At 44.8% G+C, this 18,468-nt stretch overlaps 1 protein-coding gene across 26 annotated transcripts in view; it reads right to left on the bottom strand.

The window, feature by feature from the left end:
• The window catches only part of Unc79 (unc-79 homolog, NALCN channel complex subunit), a 250,710-nt gene that overhangs the window by 102,429 nt on the left and 129,813 nt on the right, over nt 1–18,468 (bottom strand). For 24 of the 26 annotated variants that reach the window (XM_063261998.1, XM_063261995.1, XM_063261992.1 and 21 more), the window contains 6 exons: nt 16,032–16,222; nt 15,421–15,544; nt 13,725–13,865; nt 11,571–11,792; nt 7,614–7,841; nt 2,273–2,414 (listed from right to left, as the gene is read on the bottom strand). In XM_063261998.1, coding sequence (XP_063118068.1) covers nt 2,273–2,414; nt 7,614–7,841; nt 11,571–11,792; nt 13,725–13,865; nt 15,421–15,544; nt 16,032–16,222 — 1,048 coding nt within the window. The remainder of the gene's footprint in view (nt 1–2,272; nt 2,415–7,613; nt 7,842–11,570; nt 11,793–13,724; nt 13,866–15,420; nt 15,545–16,031; nt 16,223–18,468) is intronic. The other 2 variants (XM_063261997.1, XM_063261991.1) reach the window with 1 other exon arrangement.

Here is an 18,468-nt window from a genome sequence, read left to right as displayed (position 1 = left end):
GGCCTGGAAACTGGGAAAGGGAATAACATTTGAAATGTAAATAAGAAATGCCCAAATTAATAAAGATGGAGAAAAAAAAGAGTGCATTTATAGCTATCTTACAAGAGGGCAAAAGACAAGAGGAGGAAATCAGGCTGAGGCTGTGACTGGAGCCTTGAAGTTGGGCCCAGGAAGGGGGAGAACGAGAAAAACATTTTAAAAGGTAGAATTAGTACCAACTCCATAAGGGAAAATAGAAGAGGTCTCTGCACGCACTGTTTCTGCCTCTGCAGGCTCAATGCAGGCTCACGGGAGAGCCAGGCTTCATCTGCCCTGAGCACAGAGAATGTTTGCTTTTAGGTCATTATTCCACGAACAGTACAAGGACTTAGAGTGACTCAGGGGTAGAGTACTTGCCCAGCCTGCCCAAGGCCCTAGGTTCAATCCCCAGTACTGCAACATAAAATTAAATATTATACTTAACCTGAGGATAGTTTAAAATAAATGGGAGGATACACATAAGTTATGGGCAATTATATATCATCAATACATGTCGTTTTGTATCAGGGACTTCTCTGTATCAGGGAAGAAAGAGATATGTCCTAGAACCAATGTACGAAGGCGCTGAAGCAGGAGAATTAATGCAAATTCAAGACCAAATCTGAGCTACATCTTGTGTTCCAGTGCAGTCTGGACTACATACTGAGACTCTAGCTTAAAACAACAAAGGAAGTGACAATTACTTGAGTTGTGTGCAGTCAAATAAAAATACTGCCATAGAAAGAGTCTAAGTTATCAGATCCTCAGTGAAGTCTTTGCTTCCCTCGGGTACAGAGCTTCACAGAAACAACTCCAGCCCTGCAAGACAGCAGCTTCTAAGAAGCCTGGGTTCCAGCTCCCATCCCCACTAACTACACAGCATTCATTTTCCCAATTCTCAGGCGCTGTCCACCTCATGCCCACAGTCAGAGGAAGAGGCTAGAGTCTTGCTCGTTTTCTTTGTATGCAAATTGAGCGCTCATTATAAATGAATTATATGTGGGATAATTCTTCTGGGATTGGGCTTTTCATTGGCAGAGAGAGAAGGCTGAATTAGACCAGCAGAGATCAGCTTTTTTCTATGAAGGATGCTCCATTAGAGAAAATCTTATTCCTAACTCCAACATGTGAGGACGGGAAGGCAGAGCTCTCTGGCGGAAGCTGGATGGGGGCTTCAACATTTGCCTTCGTTTTCCCACCAATTACCACTGCCATGGAGGAAGTAACAGAGGAAGCGACACGGAAGCTACCACTACAGAGCCAAGAAACTCATCACCTCCTTCCAGCTCTAACTTCCAATAGAGTTAGACAGTGTGAGCTAGATCATCAACCATCCACAATGTTCGCCCATCCACGTGGCAGTAGTAGGTTATACCAAGGATTTTGTAGTGATGGTGTAGATATCATGAACCAAAGAAAATGGTCCCCTAAGAATGTTTGCTGTTCACCAAAAGGACAAAGCCCATGCTTCCTGGTTCTAGAGTGCACCTCCCAGAAGCAAGTCAGTCTGAGACAGTAGGAGTAAAAATCCTCAAGGCTCCCCAGGGTTGTCTCAGGTCCTGTACAAGCCCCCAGAGCATTACTGCTCAGATCTGAGACTGTGGCTTTCCCACAGGCAGGAGGGGACATATGAGCTTTCTGAACTCTGTCTGAGTGGGAGGAGTCCAGGAATGACCCTGAGTCTGCCTGCCACCCTGGTATCCACAGTTCACACATCAGTAGCCTTTGAAGAAATTATAAAGAAGCCATCTTTCCAACCAGAAGTGATGACCATCCCTGGAGCACAGCTAGGCAGGGTGCCTCTTTCTAGAGTCTTGGCCAATCTCTCAGGATACAGATGCTGTGTGGATGCAAATACTGTTGCCTGTATCCAAAAGCACCCGGCTTTGACCACATGCCTCACGTGGCTACTGGGGCTGTCAGTGCCCTCCATCTCAGCCATTCTCAATCTCTTCTGCACATATAGATGTAAACACTATGTAAAATCCACCATAGCTTTCTATACTACCAGGACCCAGTGATAGGCTAATAACTAGTAATAATTATACTAATAATTAATAACAAGATGCTGCTGCCAGGAAGAGACTCCGTGAATGGCGTTCCCCTGGTACAGAGCTATTCACTTCCTACTGTGGTGGGAAACCCTAAGGAAGCAGCGCTGAACGCTGAACGTGTCCATGCTGCTACTTGGGTATGAAGTTGTACCAACTGGAAAGTGTACACACAGCGCGTCCCATCCGCCAAGTTCACCTACCAGCATGTTCTGAGGGCACTGTACGGTTGCCTGGATTCTCTCCATGCTTGGCCGCTGGGTTCTCCTCCTCCTCTCCCTCAGGGCCGAGAATGAACTCTGGTCTGGAAGAAAGGAGGCTATCTTCAAGGCTGTCTGTGGGCTCCTGCAACAAACACAAGCAGCTGCGTGAGGCGCTGCAAAGAACAGCTTGGTTTACATCCACAAAGGTGGATCGGCCTGTTCTAATTAACCTTGTGGTAGCCAAGAGGGCAGAGGCCCTATACCTCAGAAGAGCATGCGCCCCCGCATACACCCATCCTACTGAGAGATGTGCATTGGCGGTTGGTGAAACATTTGCTTTCATTTGAAATAGACACAGGAAAATAGCACGTGGAAAACATTGCCTGATCTTCTTAGGCACTCCCCCGCCTTGCTTTATAGTCCCAGAGGTCAGAATCTCCCTCCCAATTTATTTAGGATGCAATGACTTCAGACATAACACCAGTTCTGGATACCTGGACAAATCAGTGTTTTAGGGGGAAGAAGTTGCTGGAACATGGAACATGTGAATTAAGGGGAGGAAAGGGTAAAGTCGAGTCTATCAGTAGACAGATGGGTCAACAAAATACATATCCACACAACGGGCTGTCACTCAGCTTTCGAAGGGAGACACTGATGTGCGCTACACCTCAGAGGAAGCTCGAGGACATGATACTAGGTGAGATAAAGCCATCGCAAGGGACAAATACTGTAGGCACTCACTCGCACAGCTACAGGAGTCAAAGTCAGAGAAAAGGAGAGCAGAGTTGGGGAGGGAGAGATGGGCGTTGTTATTTAGAAGTCCCGGAGATTGGTCTCACAACATTGTGTGCACGCTGGCATCATCCATATAGATGTGTAAAGACATGTAAAATACATTTACACATGTAAAGCAAATTGCAAAAACAGGACATAATGAGAAAATTCTTTTCTTTTCTTTTTTTTTTTTTTTTTGTTCTTTTTTTTCGGAGCTGGGGACCGAACCCAGGGCCTTGTGCTTCCTAGGTAAGCGCTCTACCACTGAGCTAAATCCCCAGCCCCTTCTTTTCTTTTTAAAGAGTGCATTCGGTCCTTTACTCAGGAGGCAGAGGTTGGTAAACCAGAGTTCAAGGACAGCCTGGACCACATAAAAGCAGGGTGCAGGACTGCATTAGGCATGGCTATTATCTAAGTACTTAATCTCTGGCTATTTGATCCTTTTCCTTCCCAGCCTTATCTTTAAATATCCTGTTTGGAAATTATCTTTCTGGCTAATACCAAAAAAAAATTTTTTTAAGAGAATTATTTGACAACCAGGTCAAACAAAAAGACAAAGATGGGTGGGGCAAAGGACATCAGAAAGAAGTGAAGTTCTAAAACCTCAGCTGAGCTGGGGGGATGGTAGGAGTCAGACAGACATGATGAGCAGAGACAGAAGGAGGAGCCACAATGGGTAATAAAGTTGGGAAACTTGTCTTCATCCTCCTACCCCTGACCAGAGACAAAGACCTAAAGGTTCGGTGCACGTCTTTGCTTTTTTGCCTGCAGTAGGGTCCCCTGCTGCGAAGAATATGTTTATGGCAAAGTTTTGGGCCATTAGATTTCCTGACTAAACCTGTATTAGGGGAGGAAGATCCCTCAAAGACCTTTAAAAAAACACTCCAGCCTTCATAAGCCCTTCTCTGCTTTATCTATATATGGCTGTGAACTCTCTCTCTCTCAGGTCTCTCTCTCTCTCAGGTCTCTGTCTCTCTGTGTCTCTGCCTTTCTCTCTGTCTCTCTGTGTCTCTGCCTTTCTCTCTGTCTCTCTCTGTCTCTGTCTCTCTCTCAAGTCTGTCTCTGTCTCTGTCTCTCTGGCTCTGGCTCTGGTCTCTGTCTCTCAGGTCTTCTCTCTCTCTCTCTCTCTCTCTCTCTCTCTCTCTGTGTGTGTGTGTGTGTGTGTGTGTGTGTGTGTGTGTGTATGTGTGTGTTTCCTCACCTCTAATAGAAGCCCTTCTATACCTGCCTGTTCTGTCTGCTGTGTCTGAGATTTCCCCTGCTGTTACTGGAGAATTTTTTTTGCCCTTTAATTCTTTAACTGGCACAGAAAATGAACTTGATCAAGGTCCCTGAAAAATACCTTTGCCAGCTTCACAGGTTTACTGAGGCTGGCTCCGGTCCTAGGCCATCTACAAACAAGACAGCCAGCCGTCATATTGTAAGCTGACTTTTATGTAGACAGTTGCCCGCTGTTTAAGGATTTGTCTACAAGCACCTGCAATCCACAAGTCTGGTACTGTGACAGGACTGGCATCGCCTGCCTTGGAAACTAGCCGAAGCCTCCTGCCAGGCTGTCCTTCATGTTTTCCTCTCCCTGTGTCTCCCCTTGACCCAGGGAGAGCATGAGAGACCTAAGGTGCTGGAGTACAGGCAGGGGAGACCATGTTCCAGGACAGACCTCTCTCTTGGTCAAGAGTGTCTCTTCCAGTTGAATTACAGAATCCCCCAGATTTAAGGATTCGGCCATCGTGAGAAGCAGAAGGCATGAAGGATTGTTTGAGGTGACTTGGGTTCTCTTTATTAGTGCTTGACTTCCCTCTTTGTCTTAGGAACTCAGACATGCTGGGAAGACAGCACAGAGCAACCCTGTGCAGCCTCTTTCCCAAAGAGATGCTGGTGGTTCATCTAGATAATTCCTCAGCTGATTTGGTTTGCCAACCACGAGACTCTGCCTTCGCTCCCAGATCACCATCTCCCCAGGGGAACAAGGGACCCTGCAGTTGCAGGATTCTCTGGGCATGGCTTGCTCTTTCCCCTCCACAGAATGTGAGGTGCTGTATTCTCGCTCCTGTCCGCACCTCAGCACCTTGCTTTCTTTGTTAGGACTTCCCCTCAGCTTTTCTCTCACATTTCTGGCCCTTTGAGGATTTATCTTTGGTCTTCTCTTCCTTTCTTTTTCCCTCTTATTAGTTGGCCTTCCCCAGAGTTAGAGCACTTGACTTCAAAGCATTTATTTCTTTCCAATCTTTTTGTAAGAATCAGATCCAATATCCATGGTGCATGGCAACTCTACCTGGATGTTCAAGCTGTGTGCTAGTGTGTTCCCTGTAAGACCTGTTGAAGTTGCCCCTGGTGTGACATAGAGATGATTAGGGCCAGATGGGCCCTTTAAGAGATGATTAGAGCTTGTCCACTAACAAATTAATGCCCACCTATCATTCAGGCAGAAATTCCCAAAGTCTGAACTCTTTTCTGCCATTTCCTTTTCACCGGCACCACGGCAGGTATAAATTCAGGGCTCATCTTTCTCAAAAGACTCCTGGTCCCAAGTCTCAGGATCCCTCCTCTATTCCCCCACAGCCACTTTGTTCACGTCTTGCTATGTATAATACTCATCATTGCTGACTTGCAGTTTTTCCTTTACTTAAGTCTGTTTCCAATAAGACTCTTGGGTTTGTTGTTATTGGGGGGGTTGTTTTTTTGTTTTTGTTTTGTTTTGTTTTTTTCAGTGCTGGGATAGAACGTGGGGTTTTGTGCATGCTGGGCAGACACTACCACTGAGCTATACCTGCAAACAGACCCTAGGTTTCTCGGCTTTGATTTGTATTTTCTCACCATCTGTGACTGTGGCTGGTTTTATTTTTGTTTGGTTTGATTGGTTTTTTTTTCAATTAAATTTTATCATATGCTGACAAGTTGACGAGAATAAATCTGGAAACTGTTATTGCCTAATAAACAAGGCAATATAAGCAAGCAAATATGACCTCTTCTCCCTTGCCTGAGGGATCTGAAACACCTGAGCTCAGAGTGACAGACAGTGGGCAGGAGTGAGAGGGAACAATGGGGGCTGGGATAGGGAGGACACTTTTACAGTAAGTATTCAATGGCTGGGTTAAAAGACATGATATTATATTAAGACAGATCAGGTTGGCAGGTTGCGACTGAAGGTATACTTTATTGTTCTATGTGAGACTCCGAAAAGTGTTGGATTTTTTAGAGAAATAACTTTTGACCCTAAACAATTGGTAAAGAAACAGAAGAAGACAGGTGGTGGCTCGGATAACTCAGTTTCATGTGTCTCTGATGATTGGAGGGTATTTTGATGTTATATATGCCCCTTAAGATATGCTACACAGAAAACAGCTAAGTATGGAGTCACTGAAGTGTGGCACACAGCAACTGTCAATTCTTTACATGATTTTCCCTGAAAGCAAAGCACAGACACAGCCAGAAAAGGGAGTGGGTTTCCTTCATTGTCAGAAGTCAGTGAGCTCCTTAAGTCTGTATCCATACGTGATCTACTTAATATTTAATTGCATAATGTTCTATCTTCATTATTATTTATACTTCACAAAAGTAATTTAGTGAGAAAGATCTTTTAGGGATACCAGTAATGTCCCATGTCCATGGAAACTCCATGAGGGGAACTGCTACACACTCCCCTCAAGCCACTTGCAAGCATTCTGTATCCTGTGGCTCCTATCCTAGGTAACAGATAAATACCGACCACTCCTACACAGACACATATGTGTGCACGCACACACGCACATACACACACACAGAGACAGACAAACAAACACACAGACACACAGACACATGTGCACATGCACGCGCACATACACACACACACACAGAGTCAGACATACTCACAGAGACACATGCACACAGACAAACACATACATGCTCAGAGACACAGAAACACACACAGGCACACACACACAGAGTCAGATACACACACACAGACATACATACAGAGTCAGACATACACACAGAGACATGAACACAGACACATGCAGACACGCTCAGAAACACAAACACACACACACAGGCACAGGCACACAGAGTCAGATACACACACACAGGCACACACACACACACATACAGACATACACACAGAGTCAGACACACACACAGACACACACAGACATACACACATATAGTCACATATAGTCACACATATAGAAATACACACACAGACATATATACTCACAGACACACATGCACATACACACACACATATATATATAGATATATATACACACAGACACACAGACATACATATACACAGACACACACACGCACAAACATACATACAGACATGTACACACAGACACACATGCACATATACACACATATATATATGTGTATATATATATACACACAGACACACAAACAGACATACATAAACACAGACACACACAGACACACACACACAGACACACACACACAGACACAGACACAGACATACACACACACAGACAGACACACACACACACACACACACGCGCGCGCACGCACACGCGCACGCGCACACACTACACCAGCCGTGTTAGCCACGAGCCATCTCATCTCTTCCATTGCTTACCACCAGCCGGCTCTCCTCTTTGGGAGCCAGTCTCTCCAGGAGCTCACAGGCGAGCTGGTAACAGAGGATGCTGGACTGGCACAGGCTACACTCGGTCGCCTTTTTGTCTTTCTGGCAGCTGTGGGAGCCCCCCCAAGGGGCCTGGAAGACATTGTTTATGATAGAAATAATGTCCTTTGACAAACTGTGCTCCAAACCCATTGTGATGCCGTCGTCTTGTAAGTCCATCTGGAAGACACACAAAAGAACATAGAGAAGGAGAGAAGAAGGAAGAAAAAGAAGACAGGATTCGGCCCTTTATCCAGCATCACGGAGCCATGGTACTAGTCAATAACTGAATTATTTTGAAACAACATGGGCTTAAAAGTCACGAAGACACACTGCTCTCTAGCATCTGTCTAAAAATAATGTGGATACAAGATAAAGTACACAGGTTATCCATAAAATCCTGAGACATTAAAGGATATATGTTTTAAACTTATCACTCTGTGTGATTTTTCTCATTTAAACCATGTTGTCTCACCTACTGTCCACATCTTGGTTTCTAAGTGCTATTATCCAACAAAAGGAGCCAGGGTTCCTTGGAGAGGTGGCTAGTCACAGAGTTGAGACAAGGAAGTGTCTGTCTCATGCTGCCAGAAATTAAGGATCTATTTTAAAGGAGCGTAGGAGAATGGGGATGTGGCTCAGTGGTAGAGTGGACGCCTCCACATGTGCAAGGCAGGGGTTCGAGTCCCAATCCCACAAATGAGAAAGAAAGAGAAAGGTGTGGACGCGTTAGAAGAACATAGAGGCAGGCCAGACAACGGCAGCACAAGCCTTTAACCCCAGCACTCAGGAAGCAGAGGCAGACAGATCTCTGTAGGTTTGAGTGCAGTCCAGTCTGCAGAGCAAATTAGGACAGCCAAGGCTACATAAGACAGACCCTGTCTGGGGGCTGGAGAGATGGCTCAGTGATTAAGAGCACTGACTGTTCTTCCAGGGGTCCTGAGTTCAATTCCCAGCAACCACATGGTGGCTCACAACCATCTGTAATGGCATCTGATGCCCTCTTCTGGTGTGTCTGAAGACAGCTACAGTGTATTCAGATACATAAAATAAAATGAATCTTTAAAGAAAAAAAACCCAGAGAGACAGAGAGAGACCCTGTCTCAAAATATAAACAAACAAACAAAAAAACCTTAAGAGTCAGCTTAAAGGAGTTCCCACTAGCCTGAGACACAGAGTAGGCTGAGCAGCAGAATAAAATTAATCGTAGCAGCAGATTCTATGAATCCACAGGCGGAGGGACAATCAGGTGAAGAGCACATCGGCAGTGGAGAAGGAACAACAGCTCCTCATGTGGGACACTGCACACCAGCAAGTACAGAACAAAGGAGAGACTTGGAATATTATAATTTGCAATCCGCTGTAATAGTAATCAAGGAGGTATGAACCGTGCGTAGTTGGGAGTCTGATAGGAAACAAGAACTCATGCAGGTCACTTACTAATTACAGAGGGTAAAGCGGAGCCCTCCCTTGGCATCTTAGGGAGATTGAATACCAATAGTATCCATACATAACATGTATAGCTACAACTCCCATGCTTGAAATCATCTCTCTGTTATTTGTCACACCTAATACAAATGTGGCTGTTGTATGAACAGCTGTTACACTCCAAGGTTTACTTAAGGAGATGGTAAGTCTGTGAAAGATGCAATGATCTTTCACAACTGTCTGTGTCCTTGGTTGTGGTTGGATCAGCAGAGGCTGAGCCTGGGGGCTTAGGGATGTATAATGTATCATTATACTTTCTAGTAGAGAAATTGGCAGAGATCACATTAGCCAAGTCTATGCCTCCAGTAACTGTACCCTATGCCTACTGATAAGAGTTCTTTTTTAGTGTTTGATTGTGTGCATATATGCCAGGGTGGGGTATGTAGTCTGAGCACAGGTGCTCCTGGAGCCCCCAAGAGGGTGTTGGGTCTCTTGCAGCTAGAGTTACAAGCAGGTAATCAGCCTAATGTGGGTACCTCTGGAAACCTCCAAAGTGCTGGCCCATCTCTCTGGCCCCTGCCTCTTGACACAATAATGAGAGAAGATAAAATATCACAGTGTGCGCTTCCTGCCCCAAAACATGTGTGACTCAAATCGATTCATAAAACAATAAAACAAACTGTGCTTGAAATATACTTTACAAAATAACTGGACTATAATCTCAGAAAAAGCATCAGTAAAGGGTATGAAAATGACTGAGGAACACAATGACTGAGGGACTGTCTACACACTGACTAAGGGACTGTCTACACACTGACTGAGGGACTGTCTACACACTGACTGAGGGACTGTCTACACACTGACTGAGGGACTGTCTACACACTGACTGAGGGACTGTCTACACACTGACTGAGGGACTGTCTACACACTGACTGAGGGACTGTCTACACACTGACTGAGGGACTGTCTACACACTGACTGAGGGACTGTCTACACACTGACTGAGGGACTGTCTACACACTGACTGAGGGACTGTCTACACACTGACTGAGGGACTGTCTACACACTGACTGAGGGACTGTCTACACAATAACTGAGGGACTGTCTACACACTGACTGAGGGACTGTCTACAACTGACTGAGTGACTGTCTACACAATAACTGAGGGACTGTCTACACACTGACTGAGGGACTGTCTACACACTGACTGAGGAGGGGCTATCTACATAATGACTGAGGGACTGTGTACACATTGACTGACTGAGTCTACACAATGACTGAGGGATTGTTCTACACAATGACTGAGGGACTGAATACAGAATAACTGAAGGACTGTCTACACAATGACTGAGGGATTGTTCTACACAACCACTGGGATATTGTTCTAGACAATGACTGAGACTTGCAGATGACTGCTGCAAGTTCAAGGTCACCTTGATCTACCTAATGAGTACTAAGCCAAGTAGAGCCATGTAGTTAGACCATATTTCAGAGAAAGAGAGGGAGGGAAAGACAGATAGTGACTGACTGAGCAGAAACCAGGACAAATCATTGTATCATGTAATTTTGGATTATTCTAAAATCAAAAATATGTTATGGGGACCAGAGGGATGGCTTGGTAGTTAAGAGCACTGGCTGCTCTTGCAGAGCGCCCAGGTTTGAATCCGATACAGGGTGACTCAGAACCATCTGTAACTCCAGTCCCAGAGAATCTAATGCCCCATCTTGGCCTCCATGGAAACCAGGCATATACACACAAACAAAAAACAAATTAATTAATTTGAAATTTTTAAATTAAGCTAAGTTTATCTTTTTGACTATAAATATGGTGCTTATACTAATTCTAAAATAAGAATTTCTATAAGTTAGATAATACTTGCTGATTTTGACAACTATACTGTGGTTACATAAGAAAATATAATGTAAAAATGCACTCTGAAGTGCATAGAGATGGATAACTTACTCTCAGAACAACTCATTAAGAAAACAGGGGCCCTAGACATCTGAAACATTGCAGGGCAGAGGGTTTAGAGATTCTTTAGATTAATCTTGTAATTTTCTGTGAATCCAAAATAATTTCAATTTTTTTTAATTATAAGCAAATGTTTTCCTTATCAGAACCTTTTCAACTTTTAAAATTCCCGTCAGAAATCAGTTCATAAAACACACTTAAATTACTCTCATCCCAACAAAAGTGTACCACGATCTTCCCAACAATAGCAGTAGCCAGCTCTTTCATTCAATATATTCAACCAGGACATTATCTCTAAAATTCAGGGCCATTTTCACATGTCAACGACACTGCAGGTGGTCACACACTTCGTTTTAGACTCCTTAAGAGATTCCCAAGGAGTTTGCAAAAGTCTTAAGTGATGGCACCCGGGCCAGTGAGAGCAGAGAGACCCACCCACCAGACAGGATCACTCGGCAGGGGTCCGTATGCCCAATCTGTGAACTAAAGGAATCTCATGCTTCCGCTACCTGCTTTAGGAGAAGGTCAAACATGAGGATGAAACAATTTAGATTCATGTCATCATCTTCACAATCAAAATCAATAGTCCTTCCTCCTGGGTGTCCAAAGTTCTTGAAGGGGCTACGGAATGGACTACGCATGGGACTCCGGAACGGACTCTGGAAAGGGCTATGAAACGGACTCAAGGTATTGTGCTGACCTCGTCGACCAGGATCAGAGGCGACACTCACCTGGAAGAAAACACATCAGCAAATGGAAAAATGGCCTCACGGAGGCTCCACAGGCTCGCTAAGTGTCCGAGGCCTCTGTCTGAGGTATCTGAGAACCCCAGGGAAGGCACTTCCTGTTATCGGACCAGCTTCTCATGGGTATTGTACTTGACCTCATACAACCCCACAAAATAATGTGAATAAGGTAGGGAACACCCACATTTTCCTCTTAGCTGTCTGGAAATGAGTGAGAACCCTGAGCAGTGAAGGTGTCTGCCATCTTTCCTGTCCCCTCAAACGCTGTCATGATAAATCTCAGTGGCTAATATGACCGAAAACAAGTTGAAAAAAATGAGAAATTATGGAATAAAGTATTTCAAGAGAATTTCTAGGATTATAAATGTAGACTTCTGGGTTGGAAGGTTTTTAGGATGCCCCCCCTGAGGTTATAGTGATCGATTTTCCAAGAGAAACGATACACACCGCACTGGCTCTCCCGTGTGCCCACCCACGCTCCTCAACTGTCCTTTGCTCTTCGCTGGGTCCCACCTGCCTCCTTTGCTGCCTGGTGTCCAACAGGCACCAGAAGAACACCAGAGCTGCAGAGGCAAGAGGAGGGAGACTTCTTGCCACCTCTGCCTGCTCTGCCGTGTATCTCAAGCCATCACTCCAGGGAGACCTCAGCCAGCTACCTAGTGGAGTTCCTTATCCTTCAGCCCCACAAGGACAGTGGCTTCCAACTGAGTGTTCATTCACTGTGGGAGCTTCAGTGTCCACCCTTGGGCTTTTAACTGTTCTCATAACTCTGCCCACAGAATCCCCACTGAAACCTCCCCCTTTTACTATGGGTGATAAATTCTGCGGTGGAACCCTATCTGGCATGTCTGTGTATCAGGCTCAACTGCTATTTTATCTCCTACGGACCCTTCTAGTAACCAAAAAGCATCACAAATATTATTCAGTCCCAGGTAAGAAAGATCACCCCCTTATAAATCAGAATAGGTATCAATAGCGCCACTTTCCTGGATCTAAGGTTGAGCAATTGTAAAAACGAGGAATAAGGGGTTCTTACAGCTTCGTGATATTGTTCACTGTGAACACTGCACAGAATAAGCTGCCATACGGCCTAAGCTTGTTATACAACCTTTGAGTTGCGAAAAGAAGGAAACAAGGTGGGCCCCTGGTTCCTATCAGACAGTCAAGCAAAGATCCCTCTTTAAAAAAAAGAACTGAAACGAACTATACAGACTATGATACCGTGGGCTCGTTAGGGTTTCTGAGCCCCAGATGTCAGTGGAATGGCTGTGGGAATGTCCTGGGGACAGGCCTGTTGTGCAGAGCACTGAGGTCATTTATCTCTCATGAACTGCCTGGTCTGAGAACATCCCTCCACCTACAGAAACTCCTTCAGGTCCTCCATGGGCACGAAAGCCCACCAACCAATCGTACACACCTTCTTACCCTCAAAGATGCAACAAAAAGACCTCGGCTGATTCACAGACTCTCTATCACCTAAAGTCTCCACCAACTGACCGTGTCTTCCCGAAACAGGAGAGCAAAAAGAAAAGCAAGTCACCCCACTCCCCCTTCAAAGTGAAGGAAGGATCTCACAGGAGCTAGAAAAGAATCCCCTGGCTTCCAGGAGGACACCCTGCACCCAGAAGAATATAATGAACTGCTCTCTTGTTCTCTCAATGGTAAGCGAGGGCAAATTAAATTTAAAAAAAAAAAAAGAAGAAGAAAAGAGAACAGCAACTTACTGATTAAAGGCTACATCAAGTCTGTCTTTAGCAAATGCTTTCTTATTTAATGTAATTAAAAGATTAATGAAACGGAACATGATACAATCTTTCCAAAGAGATTTCTAATGATGCTCCTTCCAAGGCCAGCCGAGCTGGCAGAGGTTTCCCAAGCCTTAACAATTAGAATGAGAACTGTTATGGTAATAATTACCCTTCGAGATGCGAGGTTCCCTGCCAGTTCATTGGCTCTTGATTTTCTTTGATTTGCCAATTCTTTGACAGAATTAACACCATCAGAAAACATACTTATCAAGAGCTGGAGTGGAACCGTGATATCTAACTCCGAAAGTACCTGAGGGAAAAGCACATAACACCCCCCCAAAAAATACGTAAATTTTCAAACTCAGAAAACCATATCTAATATTTTCTCTAATGCCATGGCAGTTATGTCACGAAAGTAGGGACATTTTTCATACGCATATGAGCACAGCCGTTTTCAATTATTCACACCAAGGAAATCAGTTACCTTTGACATTTCCATTTTCTTCTCCCCACTGCCCACTGAGCTGTGTTCTTTCCGCTGTCTCCCTTGACGTCTGCCCTCCTCTTCGTACCCGCACTGAACTGTTTCCCTCGACTAACAGCATCTGTGGCACTCGCCCCAGCCCACCCCCCTCTGACTGGATGCTGCATGCTGTCTTGCTCTCTGTCTTGCTCATGTCCTTGTGGGGCAGATACACCTCATCTGCCATGAACTTTCCCGAGGAGGTCCTTGCTTCTTTTCTTCAAACAGAATAAACCCACCCTCCGCTCCTCTGAGAACTTCCGTCAGGGCTTTCCACAAACAATCACCACTTTCACTGGGTTTGATTATTGGTACCATTCCTCCCCCTGCCAGTGGCTCGAAGGAAGGAAGATTGAGAAAAGACATGTTTCTAACCTAGTAGTTATCAAGTGGCCTACTCGAGATTTGCAAGTGTTTCCACAGCTAATTATCACGAGTGAGGTTTGAGCCCTATCTTGTCCACTCGTTGATTCCTTCTATGGCAGCAATGCAGAAGGCCCTAAGTTCAACCCCCAGTACCATAAAAAACAAACAAAAAAAGAGAAGTATCTGTAATCGTAATCAAACATTAAATTTGCCCTCATTTTATGAAATGGTCTAAATCTTGTGGTAGGGATTCAATTTCACATTTTTTTTTTTAGCTAAGCAGTCACTAGATAAAATGTGTGTCCGAATGCTAAGGGGAAAGAATGGGGAGGGCTGTAAAGTTAAAAATAGGATGTGGTTCCTGAATTTGAGGGGTTTGTAAGCAGAAGGAAAACTAAACCAAACCAAACCAGAACAAAACAAAACAAAACAAAACAAAAAACAAAAGGAAAGAAAGAAAGAAAGAAAGAAAGAAAGAAAAAAGAAACGAAAATCTATTACAAAGGACAGAATTCACAAAGAGAGCCTGTCAGATGGTCCAGGGAGGACTGAGGATCTGGGGGACTGAGAGCTACATTAAACTTGAGGGGAGATCATTTGTGAGGCAAGCTTGTGCTCACTGAGGGCGACACAAGAGAAAGCCATCCTGGGCGGAGGAGACTGTGTGAACCATTCTGTCCGTAACTAAGTCTCACTCTTCCCAAGTGATTACTCTGAACCCAGGACACCAGCCAAACGTGAGGCCCAAAGGCCCAATGAATTTGGTGACGTTGCCAAATACAATTATATTTATTCACCACCTACACCTACATGTATCCGAAATTTAACCACTTATCTCCCCACATGTGACATTAGTCTGCAGCAAACTTTCATAAACACAAAGGTTTGGGAGTCTCTGCAAAAACTCCTCCCCCTTCTCCTAGGTACCTGAAGATCAGGGACTAGCAGACGGGTCAAAATGGCATCGTGCACTTACATGAAGCCAGAGTAGCGCTTGCTCCTGCACAGTGGAGGGATATCCTGTAAACCGACAGCTAATAAAGCCGAACATCTCTTCCATTGAAAATGGCAGAGGGCACAGCTCTATGTCAAACATTTTGCTGGAAAACAGAGCAATAAAAGTAAGTGACCGATGGGCACACACCAAAGGCTACCGGTGACGCCAAAGTGTTTCTAACTATAACCTCAGAGAACCGAGGCCTTTAGATCTGTTACCTTGTGTTCTCACTGGGCACTTGAGTGAGGTTGTGATAACGTTAACATTCATCCCCAGCTGAGGCTTACTACCCCAGCACCTAATGGCATTTCTTGTTATACTCTCCCAATGTACCCCATCACCCACACTTGAAAATAAACTGAGGGAATGAAATACATTTATTATTCCACAAGAACAAGTCCTTTTCTGACTAGATTCCAACCGTCTTAGCGCAGTCTCTGGCAGTGTCTCATCTCAATGCTTCGCCTTGCTCCACGGAATGGTTAGCATCAAGATAATAATGTAAGGTGCTTAGCAGTGCCCGGTACCCGTGAATGTTAGATATCGCTACAACTGCTACAACTGGGGGCTTCATTAAACTACTTACCCACCTTAATACTTCCCTGAATTCCTTTAACTGGTTATCAGGGACTTCTGTCCGGATGGCTTCCAGCCACTCAGGCATAATGCACTCCCACACAGACTGGCTGATGACATTGTAAGGGATCAGGCAGAGGATCCTGTTGAGCCCTTCCTTTAACTGAGTCACCGTGCTACAGGACTTGTCCCAGTATCCGCCAACCTGACAAGGGCAAAAGAACAAGTCATACTCCTTACAGTTCTAGTCAAGGACTTCTTAGAAGGAAATAGGTCTACTACGAGGCTGAGTCACAGATGTATGGGTATCAAAGTCACCATTACAACCCATCCGTGAGCGTAGGAGTATCTCTGTGGGAAGACATCGAGTCCTTTCCGGAAACGCCCCACAGTGACGCAGCTGGGTCATGTAGTAAATCTATTTCCAGCTTTTGAGAAATCTCCAGACGGAATTCCACAGAGGCTGCACTGACATCCACTCCCACCAACAGAACACAAGGGCTCCCATCCCCCACATCCATGGCATTTGTTGTCACAGATATTCCTGATGATGGCCATTCTGACTAGTGTGAGCTGAAGGGGGGCAGGTAAGAGGATTGTAGGTTAGAGGCAAGGTTTCTCTGTACAGCTCTGGCTGTCCTGGAACATGCTCTGTAGACCAGGCTGGCCTTGAACTCAGATCCACCTGCCTCGAGTGTTGAAATTAAGGGCACGTGCCATCAGCACCAAATCTTAAAGAGGTTTGAATCTGCATTTCCGTAATGACTGAGCATGTCAAATACTTTTAAAAGTGCTTGCTGGCCATGTGGAGAACTTTACACTAAGCTCTCCAGAAAAAAAAAAAGAAAGAAAGAAAACACAGTTACAGGAAAGTACAGATATTGATCATGAACTGAATTTGAACTATTCTGCAATGGACTTCCAGAGCCTGTGTGAGTTGTAAGTCTGAAGTTCTAGTCCTACAGTGATGAGCAATGACGGAAATTACTCTTTCTAAAGCTGGGTTAGCATGCAGCTGCCCCTGTCCACAGAGGGACGCACTTCCTCCTGCCACCCTGTACTGCCATTTTTCTCTACCCCTCATATTCTGCCACAGCCATTTTAAAAAAAAAACAAAAGATGTTCTAATGTAGTTAAACCCATGAATAAAAAAAGGATGCATTTGGAGGGGTCAAGGGGTATCATTCAGTGATGGAGCCCTTGCCTTGTATGCATGACCCCCTGGGTTCAATCCTCAACACCAGAAAGAAAGAAAAAGAATCATCTTTTTAAAAAAAACTAATTAAGAGAGTTTATTGATTTAAAAGTTTAAGTTGTTTTAAGCGTAATATTGAACATTCTATTAAAGTGGAAATCTCTGGTTTCTTTGGAGACCCAGACAGTTTTCTGGAAACTGTCTGATGAGAGGATGTTTCTGATGAAGCAGACACAGACACGTGGGAGGATGCTTTGCTGAGAACAGAAACGTGATGCTTCTCTGGAAGCTGCCTGGGAAAAGGGCTTGTGCTAGAGCGGATGCTCGAGCGAGCATGTGATGTTGGGAAGGGTGTGACTCTAACCCAACCTACGGTGGACAATGCCGCGTGGTATTGGTTCGCCTTGCCACCCCTGCTGGTCTTCATCCGGCTTTACTGACGCTGGTGTTCTCAGGCAACGTGGTGGCTTTGGTTCGCCTTGTCTTCTCTGCTGATCGTCACTTGTTGTGACTTTGTGGAGAGAAACGCACCACAGAACTTCTGGCGGTGCTCCAGCAGCTGCGTGCTGCTTCCTCCAACTCAGGCCGATCGGCAGAGCCTCGCGGTTTCTTGTGGACTGAAGTGTTTGTGGCTGGTTCACGGATGGTGTTTGCAAGTGGATTGAGTTACCGCTGCTGATTCCTGTGAACTGAACTGCTGATGTCCTGACAACGCAGATTGGAATTGCCCCAATGAACTATTTCTAAACAGGTCCACATCCTCTATTTTTTTGCCCTATTAACCTTTCCTTTCCACTACCTCTGATGAGTGGTGGGCTAGAAGAGACGTAAAGCATTAAGTGCACTTACTAAAACATACGCTTACATTCTATATTCTACTTACTAGAATAAACTTAATAAAGAGTTGAGAGTTTCCAAGTCTTTACCTTGTTCCATAAAATGTGGAATCTTTTTTATCTTTTTTTTTTTTTTAGTAGAGGATCAATAAGCAGTTGCGTTGGGAGAGGGCTCTGGGAAGGATAAGTGAGTTATCTCACTGAGGGACCCTTACTCTGCTCATCTCCTTAGCACGTCTTCAGGTCAATCAACCCCTAACCCCCCACTCTTTAGTGCAAGTTGTGACTTTCACTTTGACAATTCTGTTACTGTTTCTAACTTTTCCTTTGTGTAGAGTGTGTAAGTGTATGGCTTGTGCAGGACTATATGGTGTGCATTCCAGAAGAAGACATCAGGCACCTTTCCCTTCTCTACCTTAC

This window comes from Rattus norvegicus, chromosome 6 (genome assembly GCF_036323735.1).
Source record: "Rattus norvegicus strain BN/NHsdMcwi chromosome 6, GRCr8, whole genome shotgun sequence".
In the NCBI taxonomy this organism is placed as follows: domain Eukaryota; kingdom Metazoa; phylum Chordata; class Mammalia; order Rodentia; family Muridae; genus Rattus; species Rattus norvegicus.
The sequence above is the reverse complement of the archived record's forward strand: the minus strand, read 5'-3'. Positions and strand labels throughout refer to the sequence as shown.